Source organism: Lemur catta, chromosome 3 (assembly GCF_020740605.2).
Source record: "Lemur catta isolate mLemCat1 chromosome 3, mLemCat1.pri, whole genome shotgun sequence".
NCBI classification, from domain to species: Eukaryota; Metazoa; Chordata; class Mammalia; order Primates; family Lemuridae; genus Lemur; species Lemur catta.
In genome coordinates this window covers 68,242,581-68,269,825 of record NC_059130.1, presented here as the reverse complement: position 1 = coordinate 68,269,825, position 27,245 = coordinate 68,242,581, and the positions used below count along the sequence as shown (strand labels likewise).

Genomic DNA, 27,245 nt, shown 5'->3' with positions numbered 1-27,245 from the left:
ACAATGGTGGTAGGAAAATGCTCTGAAGAACTTAGTGTTTATGGAAGAAAAATGCAATTGAAGAAAAACTAAATATGCAGTAGTTACTGGCCCCAGACTGTTACATGGGAAAGTCTACCTACCCCCTCCGCTAGCCTGCCCTCCACTTGTCTGCTGCTGACTAGTGGGGCAAGATAACTTGGATCTTCCTCTTCTAGACAAACAGGGCAAGAAGATAAGATTATATGTGTGTATACATATATATGCTTATACATATATATTTCCGTCTAACTGAAGCAACATACGATTTTGTTAAAGGCCTTTAAGAGATAGAGACTCCCAAATCTTGTATTACTTATGTTTCAGAAGTTTTTGTAAAAATTGGAAATAAAATCATTTAAAACTAATCTTTTATCAAATTCCTCTTCATACACAAATGAAGTAAAATTTATACCATAAAGAAGCTATTAAAACAAACACACCCTCCAATTTTAATCAAAATTACTGGGTGTGAGTACCTCCCTCACCCTCCCGCCTCCCAACCCGCAGTCGGAACTTGAGGCAGCAGACGACAGCTTCTAGGGTTTAAATTTTGTCTAGGACTAGATGAAAGAGTAATACTCATTAGCGACATACTTTTGTCTTTCTTGTAGCCTTGATTTCAAATCTAGTCGCAAATCATAAGCGTTTGTGCTGAGCAGATGTCCCTTCTTTATCTTAATGAGAAAACTTTTTGCAAAGGGAGCGGGAACCGCTAGATAAGTCAGCCCCCTGGCTGCCAAGGAACGCTCACGTTCCCCGGCTAGACCTGAGAGCTGCGCCTCGCACGAGAATGACTAAAACGTTCATCCAGACCTCCACTTCCCCTTCTGCTTGCTGCAAAAAGAGATGTAACATGAATCTTTGTTTAGGTTTTGGTTAGGGAGCGAGAATTTAAAAGTCATGGCAAATGCAGAGAGATTTTTTTTTTAAGTCAAGTTTACAGGCCATCCCCATTTTTTTTTCTTTTTAATACTAAACCTGGCGTGTCCTGATAAAGATCTTAACATGTAGGGAAGGCGGGCTTTCCTTAAGGAGGTGAAGCTATTTCTCCAGGAAAAGACTTTCCCCCACAACCCCCCCCCCCACCTTATGTAAGGTCCCACCCTCTGGAAAACAAAACTTTTTTTCTTTTCCTGGAGGGACAGACCGCGGTGAAGTTGGGAAAGAACAGTCCATCAGAGAATGGTCACGGCCACAGCGGCCTCTTGGGTCGAAGACACACTTGTAGCATTCTCATCCCTCTCGGTGTCAGCTCTTATTAGTGCATTGGGGTGGGGGAGGGGGAAAGATCCGCAGACCCGGACAGCCTCTGACCCTCCGGAGTTGGTATGTGATACGCAGCCCTAGCAGTGCCATGTATTGGAAGAGCGATCAGATGTTTGTGTGTAAACTAGAAGAAAAGGACGTGCCGGAGCTGGCAGTTCCCCCTGAGAAGGTGAGCAAGCCGACGCCTGACCAGACCAGCTTGAATTGTCTAAGCAAGGTTCAGAAACTACCTGTAACGGCCTCATCTTTAGACCTGGCAATTTTTTTTTATTTATTACGTAGTAGCTTTAGTCAGTAATCATTGCCCTCCCTCCCCAAAGCTCACTTAACCTGAGGCATGGAGCCTGTAATTTGGGAGAGGAAGCCTCGAGCCTAAGGCGCTCTAAGTCCATGTGAGTCGTGCTTTTGTACTATTTGCCGTGGCGATCGTGGCGGTGCAGCAGAGGGGGTCGGGAGGGCTGGGCGGCTGTCTTGGGGAGCCAGAGACTCTGCTCCCTGCGCTCGGCTTCGCGCGGACACTTGCTGGCCCCAAGGCGCGCCTCTGGCCGCAGGACGATCCGCGCTGCCGAGGGCCCGCCGCGAGAGAGAGGGAGAGGAGGCTGTGCGAAGGCCTCGGGATCCCAGCGCGAGCCAGGAGAGCCATTTTACTTAAAATACCAAAAGCAGCAAACTGCAGGGTACAAAATGAGTCACAAGGTTCCTCAGAGTAGACTGGGGGACCTGACAAGTTCTCACCTCATTCCGGAGACAGGACTCTTGGGCGTCTCGCTTTTTTAGTTTGAAAATCATCTGCTGCCTGTTAGAAGGCCTCAGCGGGACCCGCACCCGGCGCCGCTGACTTTGGCTTAGCTCCGACGCTGGCTGGGAACACCGGGCGAGCGTGGAGCTTTTCTGCTCAAACTCTTTGTGTGTGAGAGGACGGGGCCGCAGTGATTCTGCGCCGAGGCCCGCGTAGGGAGCGCACCCTAAAAAGGGAGGATCCGGGCAGAGGGGCCGGGAGATCCCCAGGTTGGGCCGGTATCTCGCCTGGTGCTTCCAGAGGCGGGGTGTGGGAAAGGGAGGTGAAGAGTCAGAAATGCAAAGGTGTGGGCCGCTCGCGTCCCGGGGACTCGCCCGCCCCCAAGCTAGAGTTTTCAGAAACGAAGGCAGAAAAAGCCCAGAAATGCTGCGTTTTCGTTTAAGAACAAAACTCCGGCAAAGACTTGAAAACACTTGAGTAACGCGCGTTGTTGCTTTAAAACATTTTGACCAAGATTGGGTGAGTTCTTTTAATGGCACAAATTAAATTCAGCTGGATATTTTCCATTATTCTACCCGCTTTTTGCGCTGGCTAAAAATAATCCTTTAGTAGCTCAAATGTTGACTTACTGAGCAATAAGTGGCAATTTACACCTTAAAGAAACGACTGTAAATCACTTGCGACTCTAATTGCTGTAAGTTTACGAAAGAGCTGCTGGCTCGGTTTAATCTGAAGCATTTTCATTCAAATTGTCATCGGAACAAACACCAGGCTTCTTAAATCCCGCTGTAATTAGCTTTCAAGTATCCTATTAAACCTCTTCACCTTTTGGGCTATCCTATTCAAAAAGCCCCCTTTTAAAAATATATATGTGTCTTGCTCTTTTAATTGAGGTTATTAAAGAAATCAAGTTTCTTCCCCCACCCCCTCCTCAACCCTCTTTTCTTCTCTCCCACTCCACCTCCCCCCCGCCCCGCACCCCCTTTAGCCCGGTGTTCCCCGCTCCGCCGTGATTGACGTCTAGAAAGAAAACGCTTTGTGCGAGGATGATTGTTATTAACTTGTTATCCCCGGCGGGGGGGGCGGAGAACCGACGGGCTCGGGTGAGCGCTGGGGACCCGGAACCCCGGGAGTGCCGCGGCGCGCCCGGCGACCCCTCAGCGCTCGGGCGGCGGCCGCCCGCGGCCGGCGAGAAAGGCTGCGCGCCCTCCCGCCCGCGGCGCCCGAGCTCAGGCGCCCGCACGGCTGCACGCGCCGCGCGGCGCGCTGGGGGCCTTCATTACCTCGCCCGCAGCGCCGAGGCTCCGGGTCGCGCTGCACGCTCCGAACTTCTGATATCTGTTTCTCCCCATTTTCTCCTCCCTCCTACCGCGCAGTGCCGGGGTCCCATGTCCGAGGAGTGCGGACCGACTGCAGCCCTGGCGACCGGAAGGACTCGGAAAGGCGCCGGGGAAGAGGGACTGGTGAGTGGGGAGGGACTCTGGTGCTGGCGAGACTGCCCACGGGGAGATGGCACACGACTAAGGACTACTGTCCCGGCGCTCCTTCCCGGGCCCAGCTGCCCGCTCAGGAAGCGGGTGGAGAGCCGGCGTGGCGGGGCAAGGCTCCCGGGTCCTCAAGGTCAGGGATGGGCAGCCCCAGCGGGTGCGTGGCCAGAGGTTGGACCCAGGGGACAGGGAGAGAAGCGAGACCTCAAGAAATGGGGGGGGACCGAGGGAAGGGAGGGGAGGAGATGGGGGCGCCCCCGGGGGCGAGGGGAATGCGAAGAGGAGGAGGGGTCTAGAACCGCCTTCGCCTCGCGCCTTCCTGCAGGTGAGCCCCGAGGGAGCGGGGGACGAGGACTCGTGTTCCTCCTCCGCCCCGTTGTCCCCGTCGTCCTCGCCCCGGTCCATGGCCTCGGGCTCTGGCTGTCCCCCTGGCAAGTGTGTGTGCAACAGTTGCGGCCTGGAGATCGTGGACAAATACCTTCTCAAGGTAGGACGGTGCCGCGGGCGCAAGGCCCAAGGGGAGCGGGTCAGCGTGTGAGTTCTGGAAAAAAAGAAAAGTACCCCCCCCCACTCCCTTTCCACCCAAGTTCTGGATGGAGTTTGTAGTCTTTCTCTGCAAATCATTCCAGTCTGGGGCAGTTCATGGGATAAGGTTAAGTGTGAGAAGAATCTTAGACTCTTCCATGTTTTTGCAAAACAGTTTGTGTGACACATCGCAGTCTAGAAGTTGCCGATTCCCGGGGTGGATGTATTGGAGCCAGCCACCGACCTGTAGAGGAAGGGAAGTGGAGAAAACGTCACCCATTCGGAGACATGAACTTGCCTAATTATTATTATTATTTACCAAGCCTCGGATTATTACCTTCTTAAAAGTCTTTGTTCCCTCCAAATTGACTGTGGCCCCTCCACCCAATAACTCCCGCATTCCGGCCTGCTTAGCTTAAAATTTTAAGTCGGTCTATGGTGATTTCCTTTTGCAGTGTCTCTGTTGGTGAGAGCCACTGTAAAGTGTATTACAGGATCTTTTCTGGACAGATCTTTCAAAATATAATTTTATACTGATTTACAGTTAGCTGAGGATTTTCCAGAGTAAAAGTTCCTACGAACATTTAAATAAAAACCATTTCAATACCTTCCTGCTCTTATTAAGGACACCCAATGCTGTTATGTCTTCTCTAGTGCTTGGGAAAAAATGGAAATTGATGTAAAGTTGGACACACACAAGCCTGGAATTAAGTGTTTCAAGTGGTGGTTTTAGAGTGGACTGTCTGTCTTAATTCGTTTTACTTTTCACTTAAAATATTGTGGGGGAATTTTGGAGTAGAAATTCTGGCAGGCCACAGTTATCCATGTCATTGCAGACAGGATCATGGTCCCATGTATCTTAATCCTAATATCATGGGTCTTCAATTTAAATTGAATTTTTAAAACACTTTAAAATAATGGTCTCTCTACACTGAATTTGTAGCAAACCAATTGACTTTTTATTCTCTCCCCACAACGATTAGATTCTCAAAAGGATTAATTAAAGAGAGTATGTGTTTAAAAGTCCAACTAGTGGGTTTCTTTAAGTTTGTATTAATACCTCAACATACAAAGCTGCTTCATCTGTAAAATGGGAATAATATTCCATAGGTAAAATCCAGATAAAGCACCAAAAGAAGCTTTAGTGAAAACATTAAAAAATGACTGTTACTTGGTTATTGATTCTTAAAGCTGGCAAATTAACATAGCTTTCTCTTTAAATCTGCTTTCTTGAGATTTTACTTTCAATGTTGCTAATCCTGAGCCTTTTGGATATTGAAAAATCTTTCGGATTAAAACTGGCTTCTTATTTTTAATGAGCCCTCTGAATAATTAGCATAATCCTAATATAGTGGATCAATGAAGGCTTTTAACACTTCATGGCAGAGAAGATGTAGAAAAAAGGTTAAGATGAAGTGACACGTAACACACTCTGCAATAGATAATAGTTTCTAGTGTTAATCTGGTATATATTAAAATATATTTACTTACTACATATCTTTGTATTATATGAAATATCCAAGTTATTTTAGTGAGTCATAAAGCTTTCCTTCATAATAGGACAGAAGTCCTCCCAGTGAAATCTTCCATGTAGAGTCTTACTGTACCATTTGTACAGATTAGTGTATAAATTCGAACTAAAGTTTGATATTTTATGATTATATAAAGTCTGAGTTCTTAACTTTTTTTACATTTAAACTTCCAAATAAGTTTAAATTCAACGCGAATCACTAACAAATATAGACCTAGTACAGTTTCATCCTAGTCTTTGAGGATGAAACTAATGTAGAAAAACACCATCGTGTGAGGCAAGTAAAATAGAGTTAGAATGGAAAAGTATGAGAGGAGTTAGATGTATCTATTGCCTCATCTAATACTTAGTGCCCTCTTCTTTGGGTAGTTTTGCTGGCTTGGTCTGAATTATATTTAGGAATCTGTATATTTAGGAATATACAGATTGGATCCGTACCAGCCAATACCAGATTTATAATTTCCAGAATCTTCTCTGTTCATCTTACTTCTTGGCAAATAAATGGAAAATGAAGTAGCATTCTTGGGGGGCAAAGTAAACTTTGAAGAAAGGTAGCAAACCCGGCATTAGGTCTGGTTTTAGTAGAGAGCAAAAGGGAGGCCATGGCTCTGCTCTAAAGCTTTGCTTGTAAAAGCAAAGGAAAACAAAAACCTGTGTAAGACTGAGATACAGAAGGTCCTAAACAGTGGAATCCTAAAGGAAGCCTGTACTTCTAAACTTTGTCTAGTTGGGCCCCTCTTGGGGAAAAATATGAGTACATCTTCATTTCCAGGACAGTATTCACCATTGTTAATATTTTTTATTCCAATTTCCTCAGATTCCTGTTATTTCTTTGCTATTTTCTAGTTGTTTTAAAGAAAGACCCAAAATTTTAAAATTTCATAAGAAATGAGACTCTCATTAATGTTTTGGAAAGAGGCACATAACTGTAATTAGAAGCCAGTAAAACTTTCTTTAGCTTCGAAGTACTTTCATATTTTATGTAATAGAAAAACATGTTGAACACTAGTTCTAATCTGACAGAATCATTGGACAGATAGTATTCCTTATGAAATAGTGTAGCAAAAGTTATATCTCACAGTCATTTACTTTCCTGTTTTAGTCATTAGATCCATTTGTAGGGTGTAACTGGTGTTTTTGTGTATTGCTAATCTTTTACGTGGAATTTAAACATAAAACTAGTTCTGTGTCCATTTAACAAGAGCAAACTTTAGTAACCTGCATTGCAGGCCAATTCAATCTAGCACACATCTTCAAATCTAAAGATAAGGTTGTGGTACTTACAGGATGATGGTAACAGTGTAAGATGAGAGTCATTGTGATTTGTTCCCTGAATTGACAATATTTAATGTTCATATATAGAAAGTATAAAGTGCTATGCCATATTAAACACCAGCTCATACTTTACTATTTGAAGTATAAATGGAAAACAATGCTTGGGTGCCTCTTTAGAACTGCTTATAATCAGATTTTTTTTTCCTCCTATAGCCAAATCAGTAAGTAGGTTTACCAACATACTCCTCCTTGCTTCTATTGTTTCTGTACAGCTGTTTAATGTTAGAAGGGAGCCTGGGCTTCTGCCATATCAACATGTAAATCTACCTTAGCAATTTCTGTTTTGTAAGGGAAATGGATTGCCTAGCTTCTTTATGAGGGTAAGTATCTTACAGTGCTTTTTCACTTTCTTTTTTGCTCTCTTCAGTGAGTACAGTTTATAATTGTTTAGCCAAAAAGTAGGTCGAGAAGGTGTCTTCTTTAACTACCAGGATTCATGGTGGAAAGAATTTGGCTCAAAACAAAACCACGCTTGTATGTATGACTTTAAAGTGACCAGAATTTTCCCTGTGTTCATAAAGGTTCAATTTGAGAAAGAAAAAACAACCTGAATTTTTCAAAGGGATAAAAAAATATATAAACACAAAATGTGGCATATACTAGTATAATTTTCTGGTTGGACTCTAAAAAAGAATATGTCCAGATGCATATTTGTATAAATGACACCTTTTCACTGAAAATGTTCAGAGTATGTATTAAAATATTAAGGGACCAGTGTTTTAAATTGCCATATGCACAGAACCAGTGAATACTGTTCTTAAGTGTGATATTAGAATAGTTTCTCACCCTGCCCCTTTTCCCTTCACAGGTGAATGACCTGTGCTGGCATGTCCGGTGTCTGTCCTGCAGTGTCTGCAGAACCTCCTTAGGAAGGCACACCAGCTGTTACATTAAAGACAAGGACATTTTCTGCAAACTTGATTATTTCAGGTATGCTGTGAAGCTTTTTCTTAGTAGATATGTAAAGAAATTATTATGCAAAAAGACTTTTGTAAACAGGCTTTTTCTTGTTCAATTTCATTTATTGAAGCCCAGTTTTTCTTCCATAATAGATTTCAGCATAAGAATGCTTTCATATTTGTTGAGGTATAATTAGTATTAGAACAAATCAAATACATATGTTTACCTCCTTTACGAATTCAGTATACAAAAATTAATTTTAAATAATACTTTCACTTTGGGAAATGAAAATTTTAGGCTTTAAAAACAGAGAACCTTCTTTGCTGTGCATAGGTATAAAGTATAAAAATATAAGATGACTCATTATAACAAAGCCCCTGTTTGGGGAAGTGGTAAGATGAAATAAAATCATTATGGGGGAAAAAAATCAAGATTTTGTTATGCATTTACCAATTTACCATAGAATGATTCCTAGTTATAAACCAATAAAATGCTAGGAGTTTGGAGACTATGGTAAACCATATTATTCAAAAGAATTGACCATCCTGGTATCATAAATACGCCAAATCTAATTATTCTGCCAAAAAATCATGTTCCTTTGTATGTTCAATCTTTAGTTTGTGAGGTTATGTTTGCATAATATATTAAACATAACATTTTCTCTGTAAAATCTCTTTATAATTGTTTAAATGTAAGATTACTTCTAGGATATAATTCTTTATAAACAGCTGCGTAGAAATTGAAATAATTCTTAAGCATGACTTTTAAAAATTGTTTTTTTCTTTATTTGTATTGCTGAATAAAGAAGAAAATGTCCATTGTAAAATTGGGAAGTTAATACTATATAATGAAGTTTGTGATATTAATTACATTTATGCTCCATCTCTAAAAGTGATTTCAGAGGGTTTAGTGATTGATTTGAAGACAACTGCTAGGTAATTTAAAGTACTTCATGAAACCCAGATTCCTTTATTTTATAAAATCACAAAATTTCATAATTAACCCAGAATTCATATTTCTCATCAGATTTACAATCCATTTCTTCAACAATAGTAAAATTTTGCTTCCTCTTTTACTTAGGATAGGCTAATCTTAATTTTTTATGGTAACTAAAAGCCCCTTGAAAGGTTTGGTTTTAAAGATTTATTGAAAAAGTTCTTTAGGATTTTTTTGATACTTCATATTTTATTCTGAAATTTGTTTTTAGGATTCAGTTTTTCAAGTAACTGAAAGAACAAGTTGGCAATACTTCTAAAGATGTATCTATCAGTGAATAGACACAAATCTAGTGTGATCTGGTCATGCCAGGCCATGACTGTGATTGCTACAGGAGACATGACAAATAGTGTCTAGTCACTCACACTGGAGGAAAAAAGAAACATTTACATCTTGCTTTGGTATTTTTTAAGATTGATCTGCATTTAATGTCCAGATACGTCTCTGAAAGTTTTAGGCACTATTTCCTCCCTCCTGTGGATAGTAATGCAGTAGCTTTTTCATCAAAGGAAACATTTCTGAGTTTTCCTTCCTCACCCACCAGGGTGAAGAATATTCTACACATTCTTTGATAATATCAATTTTAAATGTTTAAATGTTTTAACATTCTAAAAAATGATATTTAAATTATTTTCTAATCATCTCAGCTTGGGTTTTAAGAAGTCGTCATTTATATCATCTGTTGGTATACTTTTGTACTGTTAGGTTTTCAATCTGGAGAGTATGTGTTTACCTTGAGTCTCTAGGTAAATTTATAAATGCACTGATATTTGATATAACAAAAGAAATATTGAAATATTTAACTCATTTTTGTATAAAAATTCAGTGTTCTTTTTGAGGAAGAATGAGAAGGTTTTATTTTTATAAACAGGTTTGAGTTGTGACCCTATCTCAAGTCCTAATTGCTTACTGCATTGATTTTTAGAAATATAACTGATTCATATTTAAATATTTAAGTTATCCTATTGGAGTAGCATAATGTGTTAGTGTAATCTTATACTGGTGAATGTCTCACGAAGCATTAAAATCTTCCCCTCCTACCGTTCTATTTACTGTAGAAGGTATGGAACTCGCTGCTCTCGGTGTGGGAGGCACATCCATTCTACTGACTGGGTCCGGAGAGCCAAGGGGAATGTCTATCACTTGGCGTGCTTTGCCTGCTTTTCCTGCAAAAGGCAACTTTCCACAGGAGAGGAGTTTGCTTTGGTGGAAGAGAAAGTCCTCTGCAGAGTGCATTATGACTGCATGCTGGATAATTTAAAAAGAGAAGTTGAAAATGGTAAATATATACTTAAGTACTCTTGAGTCTTTTGGGACAGTAGATACAGGAATAAAAACAATTTTTCCTAAGGTCATCTTAATACATTATTTTGTATAACGTGTAATTGTGGTAAAACTCATTAAGCAGTCCACTGTTAGTGATGGTCTCCTTCTGTTTATGGAGAAAGCCATGGTGTATGTATTAGCTTTGTGCCATATTCACAGGCAGCAGCCTTGAGTTAGGGTTCTGCTTTTCTTTTTGTGAATAATTGTTTCCCTGTATTTGCCTTCCTAAGTATGGGCCTCGGATGTGCACTTCTAACTTTTTGTACTTTTCACTAAATATACAAGCCTATAAGTAGAATATTGCTTGTACAGTATATTTGTAATATGTTTTAAAATTTAAGGGGTTTTGCAATCTAGAAGACATACACAGTTTTCACAAGCCAAGAGATGCAAGCAACCTATTATTGTAAGATGAGTGGACCCATTTGAGTTACCAACATGTATAGTATGTTTTTTTAATACAGGTAATGGGATTAGTGTGGAAGGCGCCCTCCTCACAGAGCAAGATGTTAATCATCCAAAACCAGCAAAAAGAGCTCGGACCAGCTTTACAGCAGATCAGCTTCAGGTAGACATGACAATGAATTTATGATTTTTGAAGCCTTTCTCCACCAAAAAAAAAGAAAAAAACCACCTAAAACAAAAAGCAATCTCTATGCTGCTCTATGCTGCCTAAAATCATTTTTATGTTTTCTAAAAAGTTACCCTACGCTTTTATGAAAACTAACTTGGTGAATATTTGAAAACATACTTACTGCCCCAAAATGTTTGTCAGTATTTCCAACACCATAATATGATATGAACTAGTCGTTCAAGCTTTGTTTCCCTGGGATCTCTTGGTATCAACATCAAAGTTGAAACAAAACATTGTTCTGTCCTGATTTCCTGATAACATTATTCTTATCTAGGCATTTATATTATTATATATAATTGTAGTGGAAGGCAAGATATTTTGAGACACTGAAAAGAAAGACACATATAGTATATGGGTCTATGGGACACTAATGTGTTAGTCTTTTTAACAAACTGCGACGAGCCTTTTAATGGACAAGATTGTGTGTTATTTGAGTAGGAAACAATTGAAAATGTCTTAATGTAAACAAGAAACTACTGGTTGACTACAACTGAGTAGACCCTTTCTTGTTTATAAAGGGGGTAGAAGGAATAATTCTATTATTTGATACTAAAGGTTGATTATGCCCCCTGAAAAGGGAGGGATTCTTTTCAGCTTAGTTGTCCTAAGTATAGTTGTTATAAATTTGATTTATACAGACTGTCAAGAAAATAATTAATTACTCATTGCTTTATATTTAAGTCTACACATATAATGATTCTTTCTGGCATTTTTGCAGATAATGAAATCATGTTTTCTAAAAGTTTAATGTGGCTGAGGTATTTGTTTTATGTTAAGGTAAAGTAACATTGAGCACCTACCTTGTGCTGCTGGGTGCTTTACACATAGTATCCATTTTAACTAAGACTTTAAAGGTTAAAGTGTTAGCAATGTTAACCATGAATGAAAGAAACTTCTTGAAAAATAACATGTATCCTAAGATCTGTCAGTATTTAAGATGGGTACAATAAAAATGTTTCAAGAGAGAATTTTTATTTTGAGAATGATTAGGAAAGAAATCTTGATGTGACATGAATATTCCAAGAGAACTTGGCATTGGAAAGCACTCTAGTGTTAAAAATCTAGATCCATTCTGAAAAAATTTTCAAATAGATGATTATTTTGGATTTCTTAATTTAGGTACAATGTATATGGTCAATAAGGCAATTGAAAGACATATCTCTGTTTGAACCTTGCTTTTCCGGATGCTTCACTGTGTTATAATAAAGATCACACAATGCCCTAAGTTAGAAAATGTAAGTACTTACGGGAGATCTGGAAAAATACTCAGTCACTAAAAGGTATCTGGGTTAAAAATCTCTAATATAAATATAGTCTATTGTTAAAATAGGCTGTCCCCCTGAAGGGCTGGTGATAATAATTAAAAGGTTGATAACTTAAATTTGCTGTAAAATTTATTAACATTCTAATTGTGAAAATTTGAAACCAATATAGGTAGATATACAATCTCCTATGAAAAGATAATTATAGATAGTAATTAAATGAAAAAAGGAATAATATTTGTGGGGTCCTTATGTGCTAAGTCATATGCTAGGTATTTCATCTACATTATCTCCTTTAATTTTTCGAACAATTTCTTGATATAGATTAGCCCCATCCAAGAGGTACAGGAACTCCCTCCCCTCAAGGCAGACCACCAAAGGAATAGCAGAGAAGAGACTTGGACCCTTCTCCCCAAACCTCTGGCTTTCTTTTTGCTTGGACTTCTAGGAGACCATGAGTGGAACTGTGCCTTAACAAAACTCCACTTAATGGAAGCAGCAGTAGCTAAAATGAAAGAGTGAGATTCTGAATCTTATAGCATTATGGTTTTAAATTGCAAACATGCATAAAATATTTAAGCCATGCATTATGGCATGGAAATGTGATCTGAATTATAAGTTTTTAAGAATATATATCAGAATCATAGGTTTTTAAAAATGAAAGCATAAGTAATGTGATTTCAAAACATAGTCTCATTTATTTAATATTTATTAGCATTTATCTTATGCCAGAGCTGGCTGAAACAAATAAGGTATAATAATTGTCCTCAAGTGGTTCTTTCGGAATCTGGGATAGGTATCCCAGAGTTTTTTAGTAAAGTTGAATTATTTATTTTTATCAGACCCACTAATAAATCACGCAGTGTACCCTTATTGTCACACTGTCCTACCTTTCAGAATGCTGAATATATTCAAGTAGAGCTTGAATTTAGCAAAATAATAAAATATTACAAGTGACCAGTGACTATCTATTCAGTACCTGCTTTGAACAGAGGAGAGTTAAAATGGAAGGAATAAATAAGATAATTTTCCAAAATTCTTCTTTAGAAACTCATGGAAAGAAAAAATAGTTTAAGACTCAGAGAATGTGTCGGCAGATATCATGTCTATAAATGTGAAAAATTTGAAATATATTTAGGAAGTTCTTGCCAATATTATGTTTTGCTTATTGTAGTTGGAAGCACTTGCTCAATGATTATTAATATTAAACATGCCAAAGTTAGCTCCTACTTTAATCTATTTTCAGATCGAGTTGGTCATCTGCTGCTATGCAGACTTCTGACATTTCTGGTAGAACTCCTGGCCTTAAAATGATGAGTGCCTGCAGAGTTTCACTCCTTGGCCATTTTACAAGAGCTTGGAAAAGGAGTGGGGTGGGTTTCAGCAGTGTTAGTGACTGGAGAATAGTGAAACTAAGTAGAAATTAAAAAGGTCTTTTTTTCTTTCTTTTCTTTTCTTTTTTTCGTGAGACTAAACACTGATACAATTAAAAGGAAGATCAATGAATACATCTTTTCCTTTATTTAGAATATTCCAATTCTAAATGATCAGTATTGATTTAACTTGTGCTTTATTCTTCGATGAGAAATTGCTTTATTAAATGTAATTTGGTTCCATTAAACTTGTGAATTTGAAATGCATCTGTGAAAGCATGCTGTTTTGTTTTATAAATTATCAGTAATAACAAGCAAATCCCCAAATATGTGCTCAAGTTTTTCTATTTGAAAAATTAAAAACAAAGATATAATTAATTTGCTCATTCTTTTTTCTCTTCGGGATGTTATGTGTCCAACTGCATATAAACACAGATCTATTTGCACAGGAAGATATTAAAGTAACACATTTGGAGTAGGAAAGAAAAGATGAAGTGAACTGAGTGAGATTATAAACTTTTAGGCCAGTTCTGCCCTTTTTAAAGCAAAAATACATATTCTGTTTATGGTGAGTAAATGGATAAAACATAGTGGGTAGGAAGCTAAGAATACTTAATTACAGAAGAGTCACTAATCAGAGAGAACTTAAATGAAAATACAATTTTTAAACCTCATAAGGTTTCCCTGAACAACATTGTCCTTTTTGTCCACACTGTCTTTAGATTTTCCTCACATTGTCAAGTTTCATCTGTCACAAACTCTTAATACTATTGTATACTATGTGTTAGGGAGTTTAGCTTTTAGGGATATGAAGAATAAGACACTCCCCCCTCAAGGAACTCACTTTCTGCTATGGAGAATTGTGAACAAATTATTGTAATTGTAAACAAATTATTTTAGCTACACTGTGACAAGTGCAGTGGCAGAAGATAGTATCAAATGAGGACCATAGTGGAGAATGCTATCAATTAGCCTGCTGGAAAGGGTGTATAGGCCAACAGTGCTTGAGGTCCTTAGGAAGGTTGGTTACCCACATCCCATGCCTACATACAAGCACAATCACATTGGATGCCAAACTCCCCTCCCTCAATCTTTATGATACATTCCTTATGTTTTATAATACTTCCCTCAGTTGACTTTTAGTAATAAAATTCAAGTATCTTACTTGATTCCCAGAATGATTCCCTTTTCTGAAAGAATTCAAGGCTTTTGGCTTGTGCTTTTATTCTGGTATCTCCCCCTCCTCCCTTTACCTTTTATTATTGGTAGTTATTGGTATGTTTGTATCTTTCCCCCAAGAAATTAAGACCAGGGACAGTTTTTTCATGTGTCCGTATTTCATAGCACTTGGCATAGTGATTCTACCCCAAAGATTTATATCAGAATCACCTGTGAGCTTTTTCAATATGTAAATGTTTAGACCCTGTAAATTCTTCTTATTCAGTGGGCTGATGGGTTTCTCTTTACAAGATCCCAGATATTTTGCATAGAGCAAGTGCTCAAAACAATGATGGAGTCATTACAATGGCTACGTGTTATTTGCAGACTAATGAAAATTATTTTAGGGCCCTTAAACCTGTTTAGCTCATCAGAGTTTGGAGATAAATGTGATGTGATTTTTGTATTTTATTAAGTTTTCTAGTACTGGCAATTTTTAACAAAATGGAAAAAAATAGTAAATGAGACTCATACTGTTTGTGCATTTCATTTTTGGATTATAAGAAAAGGTGAGCTTATTTTTAACAGCTTAGTTGAGAGAGAAGGTTTTATGTTGAAATGGATTTTTAAAGCTCTCGGTGTAGCAACTTGTGTGTAAATTTACAGAATATCCCTTCTTTTTCACTTATACATATTTCTCCATATTGATTTTCAAGTAATAAAATACAAGTATACCATGTTCTTGTGCATGTCTTATCTCTCTTGTAATTGAAATGCAGAAAGAAGACTGAGCTGCTTATTTTTAGCTATTTACAACTTAACATTTTTTAAAAAACAGGTTATGCAAGCACAATTTGCTCAGGACAACAACCCAGATGCACAGACCCTCCAGAAACTGGCAGAAAGAACAGGCTTGAGCAGACGTGTGATACAGGTGATTATTTTAAAGGCTAATCAAGAGATACTAAAACTTCTAATTCTGGGTTTTTGTGCATTTTTTTGTGTGTAGAAATGTCAAAATATTAGTTTCCCATTTTAGTTCTCTTCACACTCTTAAATCAATTTTTAAAACCTGATAATTAACTTACTTGGGCTAGGTTGTCATTTGTCAAATTACTCTGTGCACACCTTATCTCATTCAGTGCTCACAGCAATCCTAATATCTTCAAGCTAAAAAAGACAACTGCAGTTCCAAGCTAAATCAGGTTTTGAAGCCAGTGTCTTTCTCTACTTTTTCTGTGATTATGTATGTAGGGAGATGTCGATGGTCTTTGCTAAAGATCCAGGGAGAGGGAGTGATGAGAACAAAGCTAGGGAGGGATGAGTTAAAGAAAATGTATCGGAATGTAAAATTTATGTTTGGAAATTATGGGAAATGAAATTGTTGAAGTTGAGAGGCCTATAAACGCAGAGTTCTCTGCTAAGCCATGCTATGTGATTTTAGGAAGAAAGAGCTAGTGATGGTACATGGGAAGCGTTAGATTTGGGAGAGGATTGCTAGAAGTAGGCAGTTTAGTTGGGATGCCCAGCAAAGTAGTGATTTTTTTGAAAAGAGATCCTAGAATTGATCTGAGAGACATTTTATTGACTGTGCACTGACAGCAAGTGATGGATGCGAGAAAGACAAGAAAAGGACTTGGAGGCTACCATGGGGAAGCCAAGAGTAGTTGAAGAGTCATTGACTCTTAAATTTGAAGTCAAAGTATCCATGGGAATGGTACCATTGACAGGAATATGAAAGTCAAAAGAAAGCTGGATTGGTAGCTGGGAGGAAGAAGTCTCTTTTAGCTGTGCTCATCATGCAGTGATGGTGGCAGTTGAGCATGTACACAGGCATTTGAAAGGATGAACAGGACTCAAGCAAATAAGATCTTTATTTTATTTTTTTTAATTGAGATGGAGGGTCTTACTATGTTGCCCAGGCTGGTCTTGAACTCCTGGCTTCAAGTGATTCTCCCACCTCAGCCTCCTAAAGTGCTGGGATTACAGGCACAAGTCACCACACTTGGCAAGGATAAGATCCTTTAGAAAGAGATCATAGAGTATAAAAAGTGAAGAATAGACTTTAGGGAGAGAGTAGGGTAAGAGACTGTTCAAGTGGACATAGTAACAGCCAGAGTCAAGGAGGTAGTTGGTGGAGAAGCAGCATGGATGTTGAAGATGTGGAGTGAGTTCAAGAAGGAGGTGGCTAACTACATCAAGATATTATAGAGAGACCAGGGAAATGGGAAATAATTCTAGATAATGCTCAAAGTTCAGAGAAGTTTAAGGCATGAAAGCAAATAACCATAAAAGGCAATATGAAAGGGGGAAAAGGGTAAATTTCTTCATTGTACATATATTTTGTTTCTTAAGGTGGTTGATTGATCCACATGTGTTTATTCTTCTGTAACTTTGAAGTGTTTCATAATTAACAAATCATCCATACAAAGAAGCAGGTGGCTTTAAGACCTGATGGTACAGCGGCTTCTCTAAAGACCTAGGTTCCCAGTGGTTTTAGTTGACTGTCGTGTAATGGGGCCCTCGTAGGAGGTGAGTTCTACCATGTCAGCACTTTTCACATGTCCAGAATATTATGTTTATTTCAGAGTGCCAAATTTTGAAAAGGGACTTACAAGGAACCAATCTGAAAGGAGTGCTGCCTTTAAAGAAAGGCTACTAAGGTCCTGAAAGATCTAGAAATCATGTCATAATAATAAAGGCAACGTGGATATTTATCTGGAGATAAGGTCAGAAGATGGTAAGGGTGGGAATGGTACATACAGAGCAGGTGTCTTTAAATATGTATAGAAGGCTGTCTTGCAAGGGAATGTAGGAAAAGGCACTGGTGTTCATTCATAATGAACTTTCCCAGTATTGAAAGTCTGCACAAATGGCATGGACTACCATTGACGGTAATGAGTTTCCTGTGCCTAGAGTAAAGTTCTTTTGTGAAGTAGTTCAGACTCAATAGGCCAAGGATTCCTTCTAATTTAAGACTGTACATTCATGGTAATGACAGCCTCAGGTAAGTCAGATTCATCACTGTTATGTATAACACTATCCTGAAGTTGGAAGCAAAGAAAAATCGAGGGTCTTCTTAGAGCTTTTCTTGTTATTTGAAGGAATTAAGTACCCCAGATAGGCATCTGTCACATAATTTCCAAGTATTTAGGTCACCAGTATTATAAGCAAGTTAACTTGATCCTAAGCACTAAAACTTGGAGAATATATTTTTTTCTATATTGACTTTAAATATGTGAACATTGAATGTTAAGTATTTTTGATATGATGGCAAAGGAAGAAGTACTACTAGCTTGTAAATGTATATATTATTTGTATATATGCATATGTGTAGTATATAATTTAAATAGCCCTTCACAATATTTTTGACAAATTAATTACTGTGATCTCTAATAGTAATCATAACCTCTTTCCCCTAGACTCTTTCCTAGCATTGGGCACAACACTTTAGAAAGGTTAAAGAAAAGAGTTCTGATTACTAAGCCTAATATGCAAACTTGGTCAACCATACAGGGAGAGTCTCACCTTTCCTAGCTACAAATCTGCCTAGTAAGATATTTGTAACAGAGCAAAATGTCATTGTACTAAAGCCAAAGAATAAAGATGGGGGATTTCTTTTACACTCTGCATCCAGATACAATCATTGTTCATATATCCTTTCAGACAAGTGAATTATGAGTTTTGTATCTTACAGAGTAAAACATTGCTATTTCTTCTGATCAGTATAGTGGGAATACCTTTCCATATTAAGATCGACATCACTTTTATTTTTTTTAATTTTTTTTTTTTGAGACAGAGTCTTACTCTGTTGCCCGGGCTAGAGTGAGTGCCGTGGCGTCAGTCTAGCTCACAGCAACCTCAAACTCCTGGGCTTAAGCGATCCTACTGCCTCACCCTCCCAAGTAGCTGGGACTACAGGCATGCGCCACCATGCCCGGCTAATTTTTTCTATATATATTTTTAGTTGTCCAGCTAATTTCTTTCTATTTTTAGTAGAGACGGGGTCTCGCTCTCGCTCAGGCTGGTCTTGAACTCCTGACCTTGAGCGATCCACCCACCTCGGCCTCCCAGAGTGCTAGAATTACAGGCGTGAGCCACCGCGCCCGGCCAACATCACTTTTATTGCCTCATATGTTGAGCGTAGCATGATTTTAGTTTACAATTTTTTACATCATAAAATGCTGCCAGGAGCAACATTGTATTTCTACCTTGTGTGCTTGTTCAATAGTTTCCTTAGGATAAATTTCTGGATGTGATATTGCTAAATCAAAAGATAAAACATTTTTAGGTTTTTTATGCAAAAGTAAACTTTATACACCTTCCAGAAAGTTCATACCAATTTATTCTGCCAGAAACTATATACAAGAATTCCTTTTCTACCAACTCATGAGATTCTTGGATACTGTATCATTCTTTTACATCCTTTCCAGTTTGAAAAAAATCTCATTGTTTTTATTTCTATTTCTTTTATTATCAATGAACTTGAACACATTTACTTAATTGTAATTTTAGAAATTATGTTTTTAGTCCAGTTTTCTGTTCTGTCTTTTTCTCTTCATCTTACTGATTTTTATTAATTCTATCATATTAACCTTTCATGGTTTATCAATTTCCTTTTTATTTTTTCCACATAGAACTTTCATGTTTTTATGTATTTAAATCTCTTAATCTTTTGATAGTTTTGGCCTGTGTTATACTTATCTATCTAAAGAGTATTTTAATATTGACTTTCCTTTTCTTAAACACTTACGGTTTCAATTATTTACACCTGAGCTTTAATTTATCGGGATTGATTCCATGGAGCTAGAGATTTCTCTATTTTTTCTCTCAGATGATAAACCAGTTTTCCCTAAATCCATAAGCCATGCTTTCCCAATAATTTAAAATCTCATCTTTGTCATACACTAAATTTTTACATTTGGCTTTATGTCTGGGCTTTGTAAAGGATTCATTCTATGTGTTAGTTTTTTTCTTTTGCAGTATATCTATATGGCCTGCTTTTAACTTAGGTAGCTTATGATTTAGAATGCAAAACTTTTAAAGTATGTTGCTCAGAGAAAATTTTAACTCTTCTGGAGGTTTGCAAAGCGGAAGGAGGAAATTTTAAGTTAATGAGCAGAGTCAAAAGGACTTGTATTTGAATTCTGCAGCCAGATAGCATTCATGGCAGAAGTTAGTTATTTTCCTATGTCTAGAATCCTTAGCTATGTTTTGTTCTGCAAGTTTCCAGACACCTTGTGTTTGCAAACCTTTCTCTGCTTGATTACCTGTAGGTGATCGTCCCAAGAAACTATTTGAATTAGTGTTAAAGTAGTTATTCTGCTGTTTATGTCACATCTTTTTCATATTTATTTCCAAAATCTGGGATTATTATTTTGTCTCAAAAAACAAAAATGGAGAGATAGTATTTGTTTTTTTCCCTTGCTTGTTTGTTTTACAACGAAGCAGGTTCCATTCAATGTATAATTTATTGGCGATAAAAAGATACCTTAAAGAAACTCTGGGAACCATAGTGCAACATATATTAGGTTATCTGTAGGCCTCCAGGGTGCGTGTCTTCTGTTCACCATAAAAGGAAAAGGAAAGTGGCAGCAGTTCCCCTGTACAAGTTGAGAAATGTTTGAATATGTCTTCTTGGTTCGGTGAGGCTAGTAATAATAGTGGCACCTATTGTTACAGAGCCTGTGGGCAGAACTGTGACTGGAGAATACGTAGATGGTCTCTCTCTAGGTATCTCAGGGTCTAATATCCCAGAGAACAGTGATGGGAGGGACTTCACACTCCTTTTCCTTAATATATGCCTAAGTCTTGTCCCAGAAACATTCCCTAGGTGCTGCCTTTCAGCCACTTGCTCAAGGCTGCATTTCCCATTAAATTATAAACTTTTATTCCTTTAGTTTTCATCCCTGAGTTTATACTTTGTCAATGCTCTATTTTTGAGTCCCAGGAGCAGGGTGTGTCTTTAAAACCAGGCCAACTTTTTCTTATAAATTATTTGCAGCTTCCTTCTGTTTCACATTAATCAGCCCTGATTTCCTAGTGCCGTCAAGTCACTGCCCACCAGCCTTGAACGGACTTACTCCCCTGACCTTTGTCTGGCTTTCTCTCCCAATCACAACATGTTCTTACTTTAATTCCCTAAAGTTTTTATTCCTTCACTTTTATTTCCTCTCATGACAGGATTGTTTGGAGCAATGACAAATAAGTGATATAATATTTTAATAGAGGAATGCTCTGTGGTCAAGTTTTATCTCACCCTGTGGTCAAGTTTTATGTCATGGCGGGGAATTCAAACATAGGTAGCTTAGTTACTAGACGCATTCTGGGCAGTCTGGCCTGGCTTGCCCTGGATTTGCTTCCTTTATCTCTGTGGTAGAGTGGACAACATGGTAGTTAGCACTTTACATTTTGTGGACTTTCTCACCAGTGGATGTGTTTGTGTTTAATTCTACTTAAATATTACAAGTTTTTTCTAATTATATACCTGACCCTAACATGATTTTTAGGGACTAGCCTACATAGTTAATAAGAGAAATTGAACTCAGCAGGTTAAAATGTGACTGGAATAACTGAATCAAGAGGGTTGTAGAAAGCTTTAAGTTCTCAGTAGGGATTTTAGTAATTTGAGCAAGGATTTGAAATAAGTCCAGCAGGTGTCTGAGAACACATTTAGTAGTGTTTGTTGTTTTTTTTTAAAGTTCTGATTAAAAGGGCTTTTTCTGTTTTTCTTTGTATTCCAAATGCCAGTAGTAAAACTTAAGGAGACTTCTTTGGAATTCTTAACTCCCTCCCCCCAACCTTTTTTTTGAAGATGCTGGTTTAATATAGAATTGGTGTTTAAATAAATCACCAGAGAGTTATTATCTAAGCAGGAAAAATGGCCATTGTTATTTGAACTAAAATGTTTCTCTTCTGTCTACAGAACTTTTTAGAAGCTTATTTACACTTATACAGTGCTTGTGTGGTGGAGTGATTGGGGTTGTATTCATTTTTAAACTGAGTTGGTAATATGCACAGAGCTGGTGTGTGACCCAGTTCCCTTGCTTTTTTCCCTGCTCAGGTGTGGTTTCAGAATTGTAGAGCACGCCACAAGAAACACGTCAGTCCTAATCACTCCTCCTCCGCCCCAGTCACAGCAGTCCCACCCTCCAGGCTGTCTCCACCCATGTTAGAAGAAATGGCTTATTCTGCCTACGTGCCCCAAGATGGGACGATGTTAACCGCGCTGCATAGTTATATGGATGGTAGGTATCCCAACATTTAATAGCTGTCTCCCAAGCACTCAACAACTGGTAACTTTTAATATTAGATTATTGATCCATTCACATTTTGAAATATTACCTCAGTAGTAGCTGAAAAATATTGTGGGGGGGTGGTACAGCAGGGAGCAAAACCATCCAAACATTCTTATTTCTGTGATAACATTGTAAGGGACAAGTTTAATTCCAGCTTTACAGCTAAAATACAAATATTGTGATGATGACCCTTAGTGCTTGATTTTTACTTAGAAATTTTTTGTTTTCACCTGGTAAATATTTAAATAATTTATTTTCCTACAATCAGAGAAAAATATCCACACTCAGATCTCTAGATTGAGGTTTACTAAGTTTTTGTTAAAGAAACTTTTTTATAAGAAAATCATACCTATAGAAGTTTGATGAATTAATAAAGTGAACATATCCATATAAATACTGTCCAGATGAAGTAGTAGAACATAATTAACACCTCAGCAGCTTCTCTTACGTCTTCTGCCGATCATTATCCTTTTCTTCCAAAGTAATATAGCCCTGACTTCTAAAACCATGCTTTAGTTTTGCCTTTCTTTGGACCATACAGAATGCATTGTGTGTCTCACTTCTTTCAATTACATTGTGAGATTCATCTGTATTGTTGCAAGAATCGGTAGTTTGTTTCCATTGTTATATAGAATTCCACTGTAGGAATATACCACAGTTTATCCATTTTATGGTTGATAGACATTTGTGTTTTTCCCAGTTTGGGCTTTTATGAATATGCTGCTATGGACCTCATTATACATGCCTTCTGGTGCACATTAACTCACACTTTTATTTGGTATGTACCTGGAAGTGAAACAGAATCACAGGCTATACACATGCTCAACTTTTAGTCAGTTCTGCCAAACAGTTTTCCATAGTGGTTAAACCAGTTTACACTTTGACCAGCAGCATATGAGAGAGTTCAAGGTGCTCCACATCCTTGCCAACGCTTGGTATGGTGCAATTTTTTTACTTTTAGCAAATTTAATGATTGTATAGTGCTGTCTCATTTTCATTTGCTTTTCCTTCATGACTGAAGTTGAGCATTTTTTTCATTGGGCATTTATACGTCCTCTTTTGTAAAGAGCCTGTACATGTCTTTTGCCTGTTGGGTTACTGGCTTGTCTATTTTTTTTTAATTGATTTGTTTTAGTTCTTGGTATAATCTGCATATAAAGCTCTTTGATAATTACTGTGTCGAAAATATTTTCTCAGTAGCATGGCTTTTTCTACTTTCTTAATGGAATGCTTTGTTGAGCACAAGTTCCTAATTTTTAATGTAGTTTATTTTACCAGTTTTTCCTTCACGGGTAGTCCTTTTTTTGGTGACCTATTCAAGAAATTGTTTCTACTCAAAGATAATGAAGATATTCCTCCCATGTTATCTTCTAGAAACTTGGTTTTACCTTTGGTGTTTGACTGTGGTGTGAGATAGGAAGCAAAGCTTTTTGTTATATTGGTGAAAATACAAATTTTCTATCTCCTCTGTAGAACCACACTTGCCATAAATCAAGTGTCTACATATTGTATGTGTCAACTTGTGTTTATTTTTGTGTTAATATCTAACTATTTTAATCACATTAGGTCTATAATTCTTAATATCCAGTAGTACAAATCTTTCTGTGTTGTTGTTATTCAAGTTTGTATCACCTATTTGGGACCCTTAGTATTTTCATAAGTTTACCAGAGTGTCAATTTCCATACAAAAGAGAAAACAATTAAGATTTTGATATAACTTAATACAGTAAATATATAGATCAATTTTAGGAAACTGCCATCTTAATAATATTGTCTTCCATACTATGAAGTTTAGTATCTTTTTCCACTTACTTAGGTCATTTTTAAATTCTCTCTTATATTTTAGAATTTTCTGTTTAGTAATCCTGCACATCTTTTGTTAAGTTTATTCCTAAGTATTTCTTTTTTTTTTTTATTTCAGCTCATTATGGGGGTACAAAAGTTCAGGTTATATATATTGCCCATACCCCCCCATCCCCCCGAGTCTAAGCTTCAAGTGTGTCCATTCCCTAGACAGTGCTCATCGCACTCATCATGTAGGTATGCACCCATCCCCTCCCCCCATCCCCCCCAGTCAGAACTTCAAGCATGTCCATTCCCCAGACAGTGCGCATTGCACTCATCAAGTAGGTATACACCCATCCCTTCCCCCCAGCCCCCACCTCTGTCTGATACCCAATTGGTGTTATTCGCAAATGTGCACTTAGGTGATGATCAGTTAAGTGAAGTATCCCAAAAATGGAAAAATAAGCACCACATGTACTCACCAGCAAACTAAGTATTTCTTTTGATGGCAGTTGTAAATGGTATTTCCTCTATATGTAGAAATCTAGGTTGGCAGTTATTTTCTTTCAGCACTTCCAAGATATGATTACATTGTCTTCTGACTTCCATTGTTTCTGTAGTTTTGCATATGGATAGCTAATGACCTGGCATGATTTATTTTGATTTTATTTGTATAATTTTAAGCTGTACAAGTGCAGTTTTGTTACATGGATATATTGTGTAATGGTGAAATCTGGGCTTGTAGTGTAACTATCACCCAAATAATGTATGTTGTAGCCATTAAGTAATTTCTTATCCTTCTTACCCCTCCCACCATTCTGAGTCTCCAGTGTCTATTATTCCACACTCTGTGTCCACATGTACACATCATTTAGCTTCCACTTATAAGTGAGAACATGCAATATTTGACTTTCTGTTTCTGAGTTGTTTTACGTTTAAGATAATGGCCTCCAGTTCCATGCAAGTTGCCGCAAAACACTTGCTTTCATTTTTTTATAGCTGAATAGTATTCCATTATATATACACACACATTTTCTTTATCCATTCAACTGTTCATGGACACCTAGCTTGAGTTGATTCCAAATCTTTGCCATTGTGAATAGTGCTACAATAAACATATGAGTGCAGGTATTTTTTTATATAATTATTTCTTTTTCTTTGGGTAGATACCCAGTAGTGGAATTGATGCATTGAATGGTAGTTCTATTTTTAGTTCTTTTTGTTGAAGTCAGCTGTTGATCTTCTTCTTGCTGCCTTAAAAGTGTATGCCTTTTTTTCCTCAGCTTTTCTTTGTATTTGGCTTTTACAAATCTTACTATAGTATTCCTAGGTGTGCTTCTTAAGTATGCAGTTTGAAGTCTTTCATTAGGGAAAATCCTCAGCTTTTGTCTTTTCAAATATGGTTTCTGCCCCTATGAAAAAATTTTAAAAATTTTAAAATTTTCAGCTTTTTGAGTTTACATGTTTCATTCTAGATATTTTTTCTGAGCTACCTTCTAGTTCATTAATTCTATGTCCAATATTTTGTAAAACTCAGCCATTAAGTTCTTAATTTCAGTTATTATATTTTTTAGTTTCAAAATTTCCATTTATATGCTGAAATCATCTATTTTGTCACTTTGTTTAAATGATTATTATATTAGTTATACTTAAGTTCTTGTCTGATAACTCCAATATCTGGTTCTTTTTGGGTCTGTTCTATTTAATTTTTTCCTTTTTGTTTTTAGCCAAGTCATGTCATCTTATTTGTCTTGTTATTTGTTATTGCATTTTAGATGTTGGACATGAAAAACTAAAAATAGTTTTAGAGTCTGGATTATATCTTCTACCAGAGTGGATTAGTTTTACCTCTGGCAGGGAAATTAGGCAAGTGGAAGATTAACTTAATCCAATTAGGCATCAGTCCTCATGAAGGCTGGTATATTTCTGTTTCACTATTCCTTGGATTCAGCCCTTTGGGATCCCAAACGAAAGCCTGTTTGTTGTTGTTGTTGTTGTTGTTGTTGTTGTTGTTGTTGTTGTTGTTTAACTAGGGCCTCTCCTCTCCCATAGGCTCTGATCTTTAATTTTTGTTCCCCACCATCCAGCCAAAGTCTAAGTTCTGAACGTTGTGCTAAACTTCTCAGCCTGTCAGACATTCCTTTTGTTTTAAAATTGTTGCTATCTTTGTGGAACAAAAACCATCCTTGTTTTCTTTCCCTCCTCCGGGACTTGACTTTGTAAGTTCTCACTACTTTGGTATCTTTCAGATGCCTCCAAACATATTTTTAAAAATTTTGTTCAGCTTTCCTCATTGCTCTCAGAGGGAAGTTTGGTTTGAAGCAACACAGCCCAGGGTGAAAGCAGAAACTTCATTTTAAGTTTCAGTGAAATAAAAAATCAGAACCTGCACCATTGTTGCCAGTTACTTAGACTAGTATTAAAATCGTGTGTGTTCACATGAAGGACTGTAGTGTTGCCTAAGTCAAGTATGGTTTGATGTATGTTTAGGGAGGAGGTAGTTAAACATTATTAAAGGGCAGTTGGGAGACCATCTTACAGACACCTTCACGTGAATGCCAGCAGCATCTCTACAGACAGAGCTCCTGTCTTTCTGTAATAGTTGCAGGGTAAAGTGCAGTGAATGGGGTATGGATGGAGGACAATTAAAGTGGCAAAAGTGTGTGGCCCCAAATAAAGATTAGAGTGTAAAACCATTTCTAGATTCTTGTTTAATACTATACTCATCATCCTAAATTAGTTATTGCTCCTGCTGAGGTGAGTGGAATGAGTGTAGCTTGGTGCCCTCAGCTGTAATGAGTGATGAACACACATTGCCTTGGATTGTTTTTGTTTGTTTTTAAATCAGTTTTATTCACCCTACAAAACTGATCCACACATTTCTTTCTATTTTATAGCTCATTCACCAACAACTCTTGGACTCCAGCCCTTGTTACCCCATTCAATGACACAACTGCCAATAAGTCATACCTAATTCCTTTTTTCAGGGATAGAAATGATTAAGGATATAAACTTGTCATTTATTATGTATAAAATACCATTGAAAAATATTAATGTTAATTTTTTATTTAACACCTAAAGCATTTCCAACATCACTTTGCTGCCCAGGTATGTATCTATAGTTGGCCTGCAAGACACTTTTATTGATTCTTCATTTTTTGTAAAACTTATGTTTACAAGAAGAAAACAAATCAAAACATTTTTTTGTATTGTCTGGAAATAGTTCACTCTAGTGTGTATCTGTTAATTTATTTGTCATCAAAAGAGCACTTTGCCTAAAAGAAAGGACTGACAAGTGTGCAAAATGTTTACAATCTTTTGTGAAATTGTAGTTTATCATTAGTTTGTATCTGTAAGTTATTGTTATAAATATTACCTGTATTTTTTGTTATATACAACTTTATACTTTGAAGCTTGTATCTGTGAATTTGCAACTGAAATTTATTTTGCCAATGTTTTCTGAATGAACTGAATAAAGCTTCTGTTGTAGCATGCCGTGCAAACACATTATTGTGTTTGTGGTTGATGAATTATGGCTGTAAATAACACTATAGTTTAATAAGCCCACCATTCTAAGTTTATTAAACATTTTCCATTCTTGTGAAGATT

General features: G+C 37.4%; 1 protein-coding gene across 1 annotated transcript; it reads left to right on the top strand.

The window, feature by feature from the left end:
• Positions 1–1,172: 1,172 nt before the first annotated feature.
• Positions 1,173–27,245, top strand: LHX8 (LIM homeobox 8). The gene is made up of 9 exons (XM_045546425.1): positions 1,173–1,679; positions 3,403–3,489; positions 3,839–4,000; positions 7,713–7,834; positions 9,859–10,079; positions 10,591–10,694; positions 15,392–15,487; positions 21,617–21,800; positions 26,534–27,245. The coding sequence occupies exons 2-9, from the start codon at positions 3,415–3,417 to the stop codon at positions 26,608–26,610; spliced, it is 1,041 nt and encodes a 346-aa protein (XP_045402381.1). The 5' UTR covers positions 1,173–1,679; positions 3,403–3,414; the 3' UTR covers positions 26,611–27,245.